General features: G+C 36.5%; 1 protein-coding gene across 1 annotated transcript in view; it reads left to right on the top strand.

Moving 5' to 3' along the window:
- Nucleotides 1–16,097, top strand: part of NVL (nuclear VCP like) — a gene marked incomplete at its 5' end in the record, with an annotated part of 34,943 nt that overhangs the window by 11,398 nt on the left and 7,448 nt on the right. Inside the window, 6 exons of the mRNA XM_082756040.1 lie at nucleotides 1,803–2,021; nucleotides 2,619–2,723; nucleotides 3,494–3,556; nucleotides 4,979–5,098; nucleotides 5,290–5,389; nucleotides 13,778–13,884. Of these exons, the coding sequence (XP_082612166.1) occupies nucleotides 1,803–2,021; nucleotides 2,619–2,723; nucleotides 3,494–3,556; nucleotides 4,979–5,098; nucleotides 5,290–5,389; nucleotides 13,778–13,884 (714 nt within the window). The remainder of the gene's footprint in view (nucleotides 1–1,802; nucleotides 2,022–2,618; nucleotides 2,724–3,493; nucleotides 3,557–4,978; nucleotides 5,099–5,289; nucleotides 5,390–13,777; nucleotides 13,885–16,097) is intronic.

The following is a 16,097-nucleotide window of genomic DNA, read 5'->3' as shown; positions in this document are numbered from 1 at the left end:
AGCTGTTTGCTGTGCCCTCAGTGAAATAGCTGTCACAATGCCTCAGTCTCTTCTCTGACCTGGTATACTTACAGTTAGCCAAAGTTTAGAAATATTTATGCTGTCTACATTTTCCCTCCAGCTACACATTTACATGAAGTAAATCGCGTGCAGTAGTACCTATAGCAAGTTTGAGAAAGAGGTATTTAAGAACCATCCAAAAGAGAAGTTGTATTAGCAAATGAAACTTGAGCTGCAGAGAAAGTATCTATTAACATGCAGCACAGCTGGAAATCTTGAAAAAAAAAAAATTTTTTGCAGTGCCAGTATTAATCTACGCCACAAGTAACATGCTGTTGTCAGTGAACCATAATGTCTGTATATAGAGATTTCTGGACCTACTGTTCAAAATTTTGAGTTTGTATGTACATATTTCTTGCTTGTGTATTATATGTTGAATTCATGAAGATTTGTCTGAAGAAGTAAAAGAGAAGAGTTTTTAAATGCATGTTGTAATTGGATTCTGTTTTTAGAAGGACTGTCAAAGAAAACTGTTAATGTAATTAACAAAAAACAGTGTAAAAACCTTTAGCAAGACTTTTTATTAGAGTAATGTGGTCATACTGCATACCTCCCAGTGTCTCCTGGGACCTGAAATAGCCAAAAGAAAAGGGGGAGGGACAGGTAGTTGCAGTTTTAAAAACATCACCCTGATCAAAGGAGTTGCTAAGGATAAGGAAGTCTAATTGTAACAGAGACATACTTTGATAGCTGGCTGACATTGTCTAATACAGGGTATTGTCATTAAAACAGTGATATTATATTTATCATAGAAAAATAAACTTACAAAAACCTTTAAAAATAATTCACACAATTCAATAAACAAACCCAGTGGTCTCGACTATTTCACAGTTTCTCGTAATGCTTCTGTTAGGAAGAAGAGGGAGGGCTTAAAGAGGGAGTAATGTGCATTGTAAAATCTTCATTGTGGTCAGTTACATTGTGGGCTATCGTAGTTGCTTCCAATATAAAATGCTATATCCCATATTCTGCTGTAGGGAAAATACAGAAACTAAAAAGATTTTTGCAGCTTTTTATTTCCTTTATCTTAATGAAAATCCCAGAGTAGTTTTGCTTGAGGTGCAATAGCACATTGCTTTAACAATGCCTTTCCATATTACAACTGAGTTATATTTATGTTGTGAACGTATAAACTTCTTTGATCGAGTATTTTCTCAGATAATTTTTCCCTAACAAGGGTCCGATTTTGAATAATTAGAACATACCTGTCTGTCCCCACGCTTCTTGGCAGACTGTGCTTTGCAAGATGGCAAAAAATTAAAAGCATTTTGCTATATCTGTATTGTGTTTTCCCAGACTTTATAAGGGCCTGGCTACAAAACCAGGTCTAATCAGCTTGAGGAAATGAGTTAATGACTTGAAAACAGATTATTTAAGCAAACAATCGTGACTGAAAAGTGTACGTTAAGAATTTTAAAGGTTTATATGTAATCAAATATTCCACAAATTGTTAAGGTTTTGCTGTTTAGCAGAGTTGTTTGCTCTCTTCTGAGAGCCATTTCATACTAAAATCAGAATAAATGTTAAATTTATTTAGTGCTTTCCTGGAGCATTTTGGTTAGTTTTTAATGGTATCTTACACATTCTAAGTGTATTATACATAACAATTTCTTTTATAGTAATTAATATTACACTTGCAGAAAGTATTGCGCTGAAAAAGCCCTAAAAAATCTTAAAATATTACTTGCATAATCTTTTCTCTGCTATTTTCTCTGCTATTATTTTTTCTGCTATTCACTCAGGTTGAATTACAGAGACTTCTGGATTTGCTGAAGAAGCAAGACCCCTTGCCTGAGGAGCAGCTGCAGACACTGTGCATTGAGATGAATGATTTTATTGTTGCATTGTCATCAGTGCAACCCTCTGCCAAGAGAGAAGGCTTTGTCACAATTCCTGATGTAACATGGGCAGATATTGGAGCCCTGGAAGATGTTCGGGAGGAGCTGACTATGGCGATATTGGTATGTGTTAACACTACTTTCAAAGTTTTTTTCACACCTCCCCCTATGCAGAAAATAAAAATATCTCAGTTTCTTTGTTCATATTTGTTTAACGTATAGCATGCTACAAAATAGAAATTTTGCAACATCTTCATTTAAAATAGACTTCTATAACCTGCTTTCAAATTTATTACAGGTCTAGTGCATGTATTAAACACTTCATTTGTTGTATTCAAGGTTTCATTTTTCAATACGTTCATTACTGCTAAATTTCAAGTATTCTAAAAGTTTTGTACCAATAACCCCAGTTAGACAATTGCTACATGAAGAATTTGACACTGCTTAGCTGGACAGTTAGCAGCCTCACTGCTGGTCAGATCAATAATTAACACTAACGCCTTAAGCTGAGAACTTGAATAGATACAGTCTTTGTCTCTGAATAATGATGGGGGTATTTATTAATGCAAGATAAGACGCTGACTGACTGTTTATTCATTTAGCCTGTAAAGAGTTGGAATAAAGAACTTACTTTAAACAAATTTTCATTAATCTCTAACTGAAATCGAAAGTTTAACATTAGCCTTCTGTCATAGAGAACTATGATATTTTCTTGTATAGGCACCTGTGCGGAACCCAGAGCAGTTTAAAGCTCTGGGCCTGACTACTCCAGCTGGTGTTCTGCTTGCAGGGCCTCCTGGGTGTGGCAAAACGCTACTGGCTAAGGTAATAAATTTTTCTAAACATGTTTAAAAATACGGGAGAATCTTGTTGAAGTGGATGTTTTTGTGGGAACGACTGAGTCTGGATGGTACTGTCTGATGCAGGACTTTTGCAATTCCCAGCAGAAAATTAAATTTGAGCCTCTCTGCTGAAGTTGATTTTCTTGTATAGAGTTACAGTTTTGCTTAAATGAGGAGAAATTGTAAAACTTGAAGTATTAAATTAATTATGATAGTAGCAAAGTAAGGAAGAAACTCATTTTGTAGATACCTATTTCTGTAGAATACTTCACTGTAACTAATGTAATTGGAAGTACTGTGCACTTTATGCATTTTTATTTCTTGTATTTATCTTACTGTAAATAATTCTCCTTGAGCATTTCAGTTCTTACAGCCTCCCCTTGAAAATATGGATGTAAATCATACAGGTTTCCAGATTGCTACTTGTTTTTGTTTTCAAATGTTATGTATGTAGTTTCTATTTAACTCTCATTAATCACTGAAAATTCTTCAGCTAGTATGTGATTTAAAAATAAATAAATTCCACACTACCTCATTAAAGAGAGAACACTAATAAATCCTCCAACATCTCCCACTCTTAACTGCATATAGCAATACTTTGTACTGTTTTCTGTGTTTTACACAGTTGACAACTATGCTCCTTCTCTCCTTTTTTTTTTTTTTTTTTTTTTTTTTTTAATAGCTCTGTGGACACAACCAAAGTATACATGAAAAAATGCTTTTCTCTGTGTACATCTCTTTCTCTTTTGATAGGCTGTGGCAAATGAGTCTGGACTGAACTTCATATCTGTGAAAGGTCCTGAACTGCTAAATATGGTATGCACTGATCATTGTGCTTTTGTTATTTATAGAATGCTTGTTGAAAGCCTGGGGCAAACAAAATGCCTAATAATTACACAACTGATACTGGTGCAACAGAAGTTGTCTTCTTTACCCCACTACTTAAAATTTTTAGCAGTGAAAATTTTCACGTGAAAGGGAAAAAGCTAACTGGGGAGTTTAAGTGTATCTTGGTTTAAATTACCTGTCTAGTCAGATACTAGGCATACTTTACTAGGGTAAAGTAGGATTTCTAAATGATCAACTGCAGACATCATTGCTCTTACGCAGATCGGGAAAAAGAAAAAAAAAAAAAACAACACTGAGAAGCGTTGGTGGTCAGTAACTGCAAATTAGCAGCTTTCACTAATCAAAATTTTCAGTTTTCAAGTTTGGAAATGTGTTTGTTCAGTCACTTTAGCTTCTTACTAGAAAACTGAAACCTTGGAGAGCAATTATTTTAGTTAATCGGAGCAACTTTTAAAGATTGTAAGTGTTAACAGATAAAAGTGCTGTAGTCTGAGTTTTTGAAGCACTGGGCTTAGAATTGTTGTAATGTATATTCAATGTTTTCTAGAGTTAAGGGAATGTGTTGAACTTGAACAAAATGCATCTTATATATTAGAAACCTATGGCAGTTACCTGCTTATCAGTGATATGGAAACTAAAAATAAAATACTAGATTTGATTATTCTTTTTTCAAACTTTTTTGTATACTTCAAATACTGATATCAGGCAGGAAATTAACTTCAGGCAGTTCATTAACTTTCTGTAATCCTCTTTAATATCTTTATTGATGATTTGGATAAGGCAATTGAGTGCACCCTCAGAAAGTTTGCAGATGACACAAAACTGGGGGAAGTATTAGTCTGCTGGAAGGTAGGAAGGCCCTGCAGAGGGACCTGGACAGGATGGGTCAATGGGCAGAAGCCAATGGGATGAGGTTCAATGTGGCCAAGTGCCGGGTCCTGCACTTTGGCCACAACAACCCCATGCAGTGCTACAGGCTTGGGGCAGAGCAGCTGGAAAGCTGTGCAGAGAAAAAAGATCTGGGGGTGCTGATTGATGCTCGCCTGAACATGAGCCAGCAGTGTGCCCAGGTGGCCAAGAAGGCCAACAGCATCCTGGCTGTGTCAGGGGTGGTGCAGCCAGCAGGAGCAGGGAGGTGATCGTCCCCCTGTACTCGGCTCTGGTGAGGCCGCACCTCGAGTGCTGTGTTCAGCTTTGGGCCCCTCACTACAAGAAGGACATCGAGGCCCTGGAGCATGTCCAGAGAAGGGCTACGAAGCTGGTGAAGGGAGTTAGCAGGTGGTCCTTCTCCCTTGGAAAGCATCTTAAATTGTGTTTAGAACTGTTTTTTTTTCCTAGTAAAATCTTCATGTCTTACATTGTTTCACTGTGTTTTGTCATTTGTTTTAGTATGTTGGTGAAAGCGAACGTGCTGTACGTCAGGTATTCCAACGTGCCAGGAATTCTGCCCCTTGTGTTATATTCTTTGATGAAGTTGATGCTTTGTGCCCTCGGAGATCTGACCGTGAAGTAAGTCTCAAAATATCTCCATAAATAAATTCTTAGATATGTTTTTTGTGGCATTGTGCTAGCACAGAAATATTTAAATGTGGGGAGCTAGTAAATCTTTTGTTTCTTTTATTTGAAAATATTTACTTCTCTTTGTTTCTTTTATTTGAAAATATTTACTTCTCACTTTTTTTTAATTTCTTTTTTTAAAGTCAGGAGCCAGTGTTCGAGTAGTTAACCAGTTACTCACAGAGATGGATGGTCTGGAGAACCGTCAGCAGGTTTTCATTATGGCTGCCACAAACAGGCCAGGTAAGCACCCGAAAACATAAGGAAGAGAAACAACAAATGAAACATTATTAATTCTCTTGTCATGAAATCATGTGTTCTTACATGTTTAAATTCAGTAATAAACCTTGTTCTGTACTTAAAATTACAATACTTCAAATTTGAACTTCTTCTTATCAATATATTAAGTCTGTTCTGAATTTTTGCAAGTGACAGCCTGAGATAAAGCAACGTCTTTAAAACATGTCTTAATTAGAACCTGATACCACTTCTGTAAAATACTTAGAAAGACCTGTGACTTAATTGAACTTTGGAATATCTCCATGGAACGTAAAAGATTGCTGGCTTCTCAATTTTTGGTAGCTTTTGCAACTCCTGTAAAATCAGGAGTTGTAAAAAAAATGTATGTAAAATAAAAAAAAAAAATAATAAGCTAAACACAGAGATCTACTTTACAAACATTGTGTGTTTTACGGCCAACTTGGTGCCTTTTTGTATTGTGGAGAAGTCCCTTGTTTTATCCACAACAATAAATTTGTTTATTCCTGAATTGGAGCTCCATCTAGATGCCAAGAATTATGAGTAAAGAAGCTTGCTACTAAAAAAAACCATGCCTGAAGATGTTGCATTTCCTCAATTATTAACGTTGTTCTGAATATTGCAACTAAAATTAGATACGTGGTTAATAGTCTATCGTAGTAAAAACGTACTGGTTGGAGGTAGCAGAATTTTGGAAGTATTTGTGTATTTGGTAAATTACCCCTAACAACAGGACAAAATTCATTGTTTTATATATCCATGCATTACATAAGGACAAACCGTAGAATCCTTAAAAAATAAAATAAAATAAAATACTTAGCAAGGAAAAATAGTAGCATAGCTGCTTTGGATGTAAATTTGAAAATGAGGAAGTTAAAATGCTTGAAGTGCTTGGGTCCTATAGACTATGGAAATTTGGTATGAAATCACTTCGAATAGACAGTTTTGTGGTGGTTTTCCAACAGTCAAAAATTCAAAGATTTTGAGGTAAATCTTTCTGTCTCAAATTCTTTGTACCATGACAGATTATCAAGCTGTCTACAGGGTGAAGTATGAACAGTAGATACTTAATCTGTCTTTACCTGCAGAAATTCTTTGACTTAGAGCAGTAAGTTTTCCTGGCATGAGCATGATGATTGTGAACTACCTAATCCCATATTGAAAAAAGGATTAAGGTTGTGTAATATAGGAAATCTATATACAGATACTGTTGAAAGTACCAAGGGTGCTGGTAGTAGTGTCATCATGGTTCCTTAGAAAAGGGATCTCTCACTAAATGAGTTATATTAGTGCAATCATTTGTATTAAGCAGGTTGATTTATTAGTTATTTTCTTGAGGGCTTTATTAGAAGTAGGTACCTAATTGCTGATTACAGTCAACTTGTAATGATCTCTAACTTCTAACTTGGACTGAGAATTCCAACTTTTGTAGTTGAGGAAGCATCAGACTTGAATTCCTGCAGTGCCATCTCAGATGTACCACAAGTGTAAATGAGGCAAATACTTTCAGAGATGTCATGTGCCACTGCTCTGAGCTAATGACTCCTCTCAGAGAGACACAATGTTCCTTCTGCATCTTGGTCTGACTGTTCTGTTATCTGGGATAGCCTAGTCTTTTATGGCTGAAGATCGTGAAGAACTGACGGATTTCAAAGTAGTTTAGTAGATTTATAAGGGCCAGTTCAGAGTGCATGCCATGCAGATGTTAATTGTAATATATGAAAACTTGAGTCGCAGGTTTGTACTAATTCTCAGCTGTCGTGGTTTAACCCGGCTGGCAGCTAAATACCACGCAGCCGTTCGCTCACCCTCCCCCCTCCCTCTCTGGGACGGGGGAGAGAAATGGAAAGTGAAGCCCGTGAGTTGAGATAAAGACAGTTTAATAAGACAGGAAAATAATAATAACAAAAGTAATAATAACAATAATAATAATAATAATACAATGGTGATAATAGGAAAATAATAATAATATGTACAAACAAGCGATGCACAATGCAATTGCTCACCACCCGCTGACCGATGCCCAGCCTAACCCCGAGCAGTCCGGCCCCCTCCCCCCGGCTAGCCACCCCTATATATTGTTTAGCATGACGTCAGATGGTATGGAATAGCCCTTTGGCTAGTTTGGGTCACCTGTCCTGGGTCTGTCCCCTCCCAGCTCTTACTGCACCCCCAGCCTGCCTGTTGGCAGGACAGAGCAAAAGGCTGAGATGTCCTTGGCTTGGTATAAGCACTGCTCTGCAACAATTAAAACATCGGGGTGTTATCAGCACTCTTCTCATCCTAAGCCAAAACACAGCATTCCACCAGCTACTAGGAAGAAAATTAATTCTGTTCTAACTGAAGCCAGGACATCAGCTTTGCCTGTTTTGATTTACACCAACTCTGTACATGTTGTGGGTCTTACTTTCATGCATATATGAAGTATACATCTATGCAATTGTAAATCTGTGACTTTATAAGCCTCACATGGGATGCAGTTTTACCTTTCTGTTGACATATATTGCCTTTGTGTATTGGTAGGTATAATCTCTGGATTTTTTTTTATTTTTTTTTAATTTTTAGTTAAAAGTTACTGTTGTCTTGTTCAGCTGTTGTCTTGTTCTTGAACAAGACTGTTGTCTTGTTCAGTCACAGACTTAACATATTGCTGTACTGGAATAGTTAAAATTACAAAATATTCCTGAGAAATGAAGGTTGAAATAAGGGTAGGCTGGAGATTTGTAAGGCATGAACTAAGCAGTGTATTACTAGCAAATGACCTTGATGTAAAAGCAACTATGAAGTAAAAATGCTTTGCGTAAATAAAATCCTAAGACAAGGATAGCAAATGTAATCATCAAATTGAAGGGAATAAATGTATCTGCAAAATTTGTAAATGGAAATGAATTACATAAAGGAGTTTGCCAATGTAATTTCATTATAATGTTTAATTTCAATGAACATTGTAATGTTCATTTATGAACAGCAAAGCTCGGGACATCCAACTTTTCCTAGAGGATGCAGTTATGTATGTGTTTTGTATAGGATGGATCTCTTACTTAAGGATATCTGTTGTGTATATGAATAACACTTTGGATACATTTACACTACAGACTTCTGCTGTGATACCTGGATTTGTCAGTGTGAAGAAATATAGCTTCCAATTGATGCAGCTTTTACCAGAACAATTTTTACTATAGTTGTGGTTAAACCATGGAAATCATTTTTTACCTGTGTAGTTTATTTAACAATCATTGGGCTTAGGAATAGGCAGTGTTCACCAAAAGAAGTTTTGATAGTATCATCTGTTTACTTAATAGGGGGACAGTGCTGGTAGGTAACAGTGAAGTCCATGTTCTTACTGCCCTAAGACCTAAATGTCCAAGCAGAAACCTGAAGGGGAATGGTAGTTTACATTGGCAAATGCAGTTACATACTTCCTACAAACAATACAAGTAGTGCTTTTTCTTCATTAGTCTGACATTTCTATGAAAGATTTTTCTTGACAAAGCTAGGGTGAGCAGAAATGGTGGGTATTTGTACAATAGAAATCTAAATAATGTGTCCCCACAGAACTTCCCGAATTCTCCCACTAGGCTTGTATTATGAAGTATGAGATATCATCATTTTTTTTAAATCCATGTGAATGTAATTTAATGGGATGCAAAACAGCTTTGCAATTTGCTTCTTCTTTAAAATGGCTGCTTGCATGGTAGCTTTTATACTTTATTGATGTAACTGTTCATAACAACTGTGTATGCTGTCAGCATTGTAGTTTCAGAGACAGTGGCACCAAAAGATGAGTCTTACCTCACAGTATTATTGTTATCATGAATAATAGTAACAGGGTAGTAGTGGTTCAGCCAGTTTTAGCATCAACATATGTTCCTCGCACAGTTGTTCCAGTAAGGCGACTCCCACAGAGGGAGTCCATTGCACAATGGTGGTGTTTTATATGTCCCATGGGTGAAAAAGGACAAATTCTGTTTTTTACAGTAGCTGTTAAGGACCTGGACTGTCTGATTCCCATTTTGTCAAAAGGGCATGCACCACACGTTGGTTCTTTTTGTTTATCATATGCAGTTTGCAAGTGGTAATTTTTATTCCGGGGTCGCTGAAATAAACCTTTAATCAGTGCTTAGAAGAAGAATATTTGAATGTTTTTTGCACTTTCAAAGTGACTTTGAAAATCCTTTGAAAATCTATCTTGAGTACCGTAAATTAGCAGGGCAGGGATGCAGTATTATTCCCAACTCAATCTCTTTGCACCTAAATGCAGAACACTGTCAAACTTTGCCTGAGAGGATAAAATATTTAAAGCCTTCAATGTCATTAAAAAGGGAGGGAGAGGCAGAAATGACATGTCTTGTTAGAAACTTTCTGGCTCAGAATAAATGTATTATTTTTTAGTCTACTTCCTTCCTCAAATCCGAGACTAAACACTTAGAAGAACATCAAGCACTACAGTTAAGTAAGGTCTGTAATTTCCCACAAGTTTTTAGATACAAGTGTGAGTTGCACTACTGGATACTGCTGTTTTCTCCTCTTTTTTTTTACTTCTTCAGGCCTGGAATATTTATAGACTCTTTAGAGAAGTGCTGGCCAAGGCATCAACAGTGCTTACCATGGAATCCAATGAACTGTATTTAACCTAAGAAAACAGCAGTAATCAGTGAAGCACCACAAGCTGATACTGATTTAAGCTCTACGTAATTGCAGTGATGTCTTGAGTTATATTCATGGTCTTTTCTCTAGCTTTTTTCAAATTAATTCTTGTAAAATTCCCCTTCTGCTGTTATGTTAAAACATGGTCCCAGATTCAGTGAGTTTTGTTTTGTTTAGCAGATTTATGTTTGTTTTGTAGAGCTGTTCATCTGAACCACAATTTAAAGCATAATAAAATATTAGTCTTTCCTTGCTATGACAAGTTTCGATTTTTTTTGTTTTGTTTATAAATGTTGCTGAGTTAAAGGCAAGATAAGATCTAAAAAACTACTTAATATGTGATACAGGGAACAGTTTCTTTTATGATAGTTTTAATTCACACAAATTTTGTTGTATATCTTCCACAGACTTTGGTAACATAGACCAAAGATGCTGGGAGCCTCTTTGTGGAGTTTCTGAAACCCTTTTAGAGCTTCTGAGCCTACATTCCAGAGCATTATGAATGTGAGGACTTAGATCTTGTATACTTTGAATATAATTTAAAATGCTGTAGTGAATATAGAAGTTTGATGGACTCAACGCAGTAGTCTTTTTTGCTAGGATGTGCAAAAATTTCCCAAACTTTGTTGACTTGTGTATAATTAAGATAAGGCATGAATTATCAACTGGAAATGAGTGTGAGATTAATAGATTTTATTGTAGGACAACATAATGTCACATTATAGACCTCCATGCAAAGTAATTTTCAATAGAGTTTAATGAAGAAGATAATGTTTTGCAGTAGTTTGGAGAGCAGTGTAGTAACCTGAAATACGACATGATTTTCTGGAGGCTAGTGCCTGTTCTAACCTGCAAAAACAAAGCAAGGGATGGATATACTCTAAATGTCTCCTTCTGTCGCTTTGCCAACTTACATGCAAAAAGGATACTGCTGTCTTCCAGTGGCGTAATCAACATCATTGACTGCATCAGGAAACCAAGACAGAAAGTTACTAACTAAACATTTCTCTTAATAAAAATAAGGCAGTAGTTTCTCCCTGAGACAGCTGCTTGGGAAAGAAGTATTTTGTGCCATCGGTTTTCCATGATTTCCTTTCAGACTTGAAAGATAATATTTTTTACTTTTCAACTTGGAAGATAATAATGCGCTTTGAAACAGGTATCTAAAATAATTAATTTAATTAAAATGTTAAATCTAAAGTTGAATCTATGCTGTTTAGATAAGTTTCCAGATATTAAATATGGAGAGAACGTTATAATTTATCAGGATGGAATGCTATGAAATTCCAAAAAAAGCAGCATTACTTATTCGTTTAAACAAATATGAAGTGCATCTAATGAGTGAGTTTGACAAAAGAGGAAGAAGAAATATCTGTGATATGTGGTTCTAATTTTTCAAGTTTTACAGAGAACTGCAGTCCCAGAAGCTTGAGGAAAGGCTCAGGTCTGAACCCACAGAGTGACGTGAATTTACTCATAAGAAAATGGGAAGTGTAGATCTGTGTTTTGAATTGCAGAATGGACTTCACTGTGTAAACCTCCATGACTGCAGCTTATTGAGTTAGTGGGAGTTGTCTTTGAACGCAGGCCATGTTTACGTACAAATGGATAAATGTATCTTTAGACTGGATCACTAACTTAAAATTGTTGGACAAATAGAGTGGCAAGCGCTATTTTCTCAGCATGTAAAATGGGGATGATATTTTCCATATTAAAATCATTAAGAGCTTTAGAATTGAACATTGAAGTGCATGGCGTTGTGATACAGTCCCTATTGAGAGTATTTGTTTTGATGGTTGTAATTGATCTGTTGTGCAAATTCTGTAATCTCATTTTAATGTGTGGCAAAACTTCCTTCCACAGAGATACAGAAACAGGAAAGTGCATTTGTGCTGAAAGCAAGATAACATAACAGATATAGCACTGTGCACAGTGGTACGGGAAAGATGTTCTTGTCTGGGCCTGCCATGGCAGGGGTTGTGTTTAACCCATGTTTCATCTGTCTGGATTAAATTAATATATCATCTTAGAGGGTTTTTTGTTACTTTCCCACTATTCTTGTCACATTATCGGTATCTGGTTTTGCCTACACAGATGTCTCTGGTCATGACTGCTGTATCTTGGAAAAAAAAAAAAAAAAAAGCTTTTTGCCCAAGAAAAAGGTCATGGAGCAATTTTTAATGTATGCATTCATTCTGTGTTTTGCCCTTTAAGCGCAGGTGTCAGTATAATTTGAACAAACTTCTGTACATCTTTAAAAAGGGAAGAAAGATCACATTGTGGTAGGGTCAGATAGCTGGACTCTTGATAGATTTAAGCAAATGTTTTTCTTTTCAGTTGAAAAAAAAAAGGGGGGGGGGACAACTGTGCTTCCATGTGCATGGTTTTGTTTTGTATGCTTTTAAACATCCCTACAATGAGGATCAACAAGGTAACCTTCACCAGTTCTTCTGCATTAATATACACGAATGCGTATGGTTTGTTTATTACCTACATTTTGTCAAGAGGATCTAACTAAGGGTGTTAACAGCTTCATTTGGAGTTCTTGTAGTTTCTAGCTGAACACTTAGGTATAACTTTCAACCTTTACTGTTGGATACGTTTTTTGCAATAGCTGCTGCCCAAGACATCTGTAGACCTTACAAACATCAAAAAAAGTTTATGTTAAAAATACAGTTTTCTTTGTCTTCTGTGGGTGGTTCTGTGATTTTGTTGTTCATGTTACTGCAGCGTACAGGATGTGGATTTTTAGAATCCCTTAGTGAAACAGAGCAGGTAATGCCATTCTAATTTTTGTAGATGGGAAACTAGGGCATCAAGAAGTTTAGTCATTTAGAAGGATCATCCAGGCAGTTTGTGTTAAAACATGGGCAGGAATGACAGCAATTTAGGTCATTCCCTTGTTAACATACCCTATTTGTATCGGTTGTTGTACCAGTAGTCCTTAGTATTTACATTCTTGTCTGCTGTTCATGGAAGTACAATATTGAAGCCTGTGGTGCTAAAAGGCTGCTTGAGATTTCTATTATGTTTGAGTTTTGAATGTTTTTTTAGAGAACATTTGTGATGACTTTGGTTTCTTACTTCTTTGGATGTAATAAAACCTGGGGTCTGTCGTATTTCCTGGGGAACAAATTTTGTAATTTGCAGCTCGATTTTGTGTTTTCATGGTTATTCTGTATTACTATCTAGAAAATTAATATGTTGTAGAAATGCAAATGAAAAGTAAAACTGAGTTTACGTGGGGGCGTGCTTATGATTGACCCTGTGTACTTCTGAGAATTAGTTTATTGTGGTGGCCTTCGAGCAGATGTGCAGGGGTTAATATGGGTAGAGTTCTTTCCAACTCAGCAAACTGGAAAGCATTTTTTTTTTCATTGTTACACATTACCATGGAATTCCTCACTTGACTATGCTAGCTATGATAGAAAAAAAACGTTCTACTACTATATTTGCAGAGACTTGTCTTCATTTGCGACCAGATGAAACTAGTATTTATGAGCCATATTTGACCAGATGTGGCTTACCTGTACTGGGTAATAAAAGGCTCTTACCCAGCAGAGATGAAACTATTTCAGTCAGCTATTTTAATGCTCAGAGCTGCACATTGCACCAATGCTTTTTTGAATCTCTGGACAAGTATGCGTATATTACTTCTCATGTGTACACTTTCCTAAATGTATATGTAATTTTTGGATAATTGTGTCATTTTCTCCCTTCCCCAAGATATAATTGACCCAGCTATCCTGCGTCCCGGTAGACTGGATAAAACACTCTACGTGGGTTTGCCACCACCTGAAGATCGACTCGCTATTCTAAAGACAATCACCAAAGTGAGTATTTGGAAACAAATCATTATCTTGAACCTTAGTGGAATGATTTAATGCAAATGAAGGTTCACAGAAGAATTGCAGAATTCTGCCTCATGAAACGTTTTTGAATTATAACATAAAGTATTAAAAATAAACCATCAGCCACATCTGCTGGTAAATTTGCTCTGAGACTGCAAAGGGTTGATAAATCTTAAGTAAGGCAACCTGTTAAGCTTAGAAACTGCTGCCTTTACAGTCACAATTTGAAGAGATTTAATTAAAAGATTCCTATCTGTGTGAGTAATGGGCCTAGAAGTGTTTTGTAAGCTTTTTGAGAGGGGGAGGGGGTTTCCGCACACTCAGGAATATGATTCACTAGCCCCAGCTGTATTTGCTCAACACTTAATTGTGACACATAATAATTCCCTTCAGGTCTAATGGGAAGCTTGTAATAGAGGTTGTTTATTTTGTTTTTAAAGGTAACTTGAAGCATTTTTTTTTTTAATTTGGGCTTGTATGATTGTTCTGACTTCTGAATGATTGTATGATTGTTCTGAACAACCTCCTTCTTCTGGAAGAAGTGGGTGGTAATGGTCAGTCATTAGACTTTATAAACAGAGTGGAAGGATTCTCTGGTTACAAGAGTTTACACTTACTCTCTTATCTTCTCTCTTGCTCTTTTTTTTTCTTTTTTTTTTTTTAACACAGTTGTTAAGTCTCACTCTCCCTATTTTTTGCTGGAGAATCTTTGTAGATAGGTAACTGTCTCAAGTTAGTATACCACTAACTTTAATTAGTGGTGTAGGAAAATAATGCAGCAAAGCTTGGTGCAAAACTGTATGGAAGGAGAAAGTGGCATTAAACAAAATTGATTTTTGTCACTCTCATACATACCATTTGCTCACACCCTCACAGCCTCATGTAGTCTCCAAGATACATGTATCCAAGTGGTAGGGACAGAATCAGTTCTGCACAGCATCGATGATAAGTAATTCTGGGTGTTGTGACCTTGCTTTATCTCTTGGCTTCCTCTTGACAGGCAAAATGGCAAACAGAGAAAAATGTTTTCTAGGTTCCCTTTAAGAATGAAAAATTCAGAATCTTGCTTACTTCAGCAGCAATAAATCTTGGGCGAGGTTGCTGCAAATTGTCTTTGTTCCCTCCTTCTGGGTATTTTAAGGATGTAGTCTGTCTTCCTGTTGGGATAACACCAAGAGGAGTGGCATATATGATGTGGTAACATTGTCATCATCCTGTTATCAGAGCACAGGTCTGCTGACAAATCATCTCTGCTTGGGCCTTATCTGATCATGAGCCTCCTTGTTGTCATATAAGCAACACACATTACTCAGTGTTTAGGAGCTTGATTCCTGTGGATCCTGTCTTTAGTTATCAATGTGTGTTATTTTTGGAATGCCAGACACTTCCAAGCATATTTAATTCATACTAGTATTAATATTTTGGCTACACATCTTCATAGTGAGTGAGGTGTTAAGTTTTTATTTGGTTCTTTTTCTCAGCTCTTAATTTAGGCAACATGAAGATGATCAAAGAGCTGGAGTACCCCTCCTATAAAGACAGGCTGAGAAAGTTGGGGTTATTTGTTTTAAAGAAGAGAAAGTTCCTGGGAGTCCTTAAAGCAGCCTTCTAGTACTTAAAGGGGTCCTACAGGAAAGCTGGGAAGGGACTCCATATCAGTGAGTGTAGATAGGACGAGGGGTAACAGTTTTAAGCTAAAAGAGGGGTAGATTTAGATAAGATATAAGGAAGAAATGCAATGGGATGCTAGGAAAACAGCATAGATGAGATGTAAAGTGAAGTATTGTTGTGAAAGAGTTTTGTTAACTTGCACAAATCAGTTAACTTGTACAAATTGGTCATTTTTGAATTGCATATTAATTGTGCAAGAGAAGCATGTATTCACATGCTTAAATTACTAGTGTACTTACGTTCCTGCAAGCTGTATCAGCTTCTCTGGTGCTCGTACCCAGAGCAGGCAGATCATTCCACTCATAAAATGTTTCTTGTTTAGCAGAGGTGTTTCATTGCCTGGCAGTCTTTTACAACAAATATTAAAATATCCCATATGAAATTGTATGGAGCCTCCTCGTGTCCATGTCAGTCTCTTCTCCTTTCAAGATGTTTCAAAATCAGGCTGTTCTTTTCTGTCTGTTTCTTCCCTTCTGAACTGGTGTTCTGCTCAAGGTTCATTCAGTATTGCTCCCTTACTCTGC

The sequence above is a fragment of the Aythya marila genome (assembly GCF_965140915.1).
Source record: "Aythya marila genome assembly, chromosome: 3".
NCBI lineage: Eukaryota > Metazoa > Chordata > Aves > Anseriformes > Anatidae > Aythya > Aythya marila.
The sequence above is the reverse complement of the archived record's forward strand: the minus strand, read 5'-3'. Positions and strand labels throughout refer to the sequence as shown.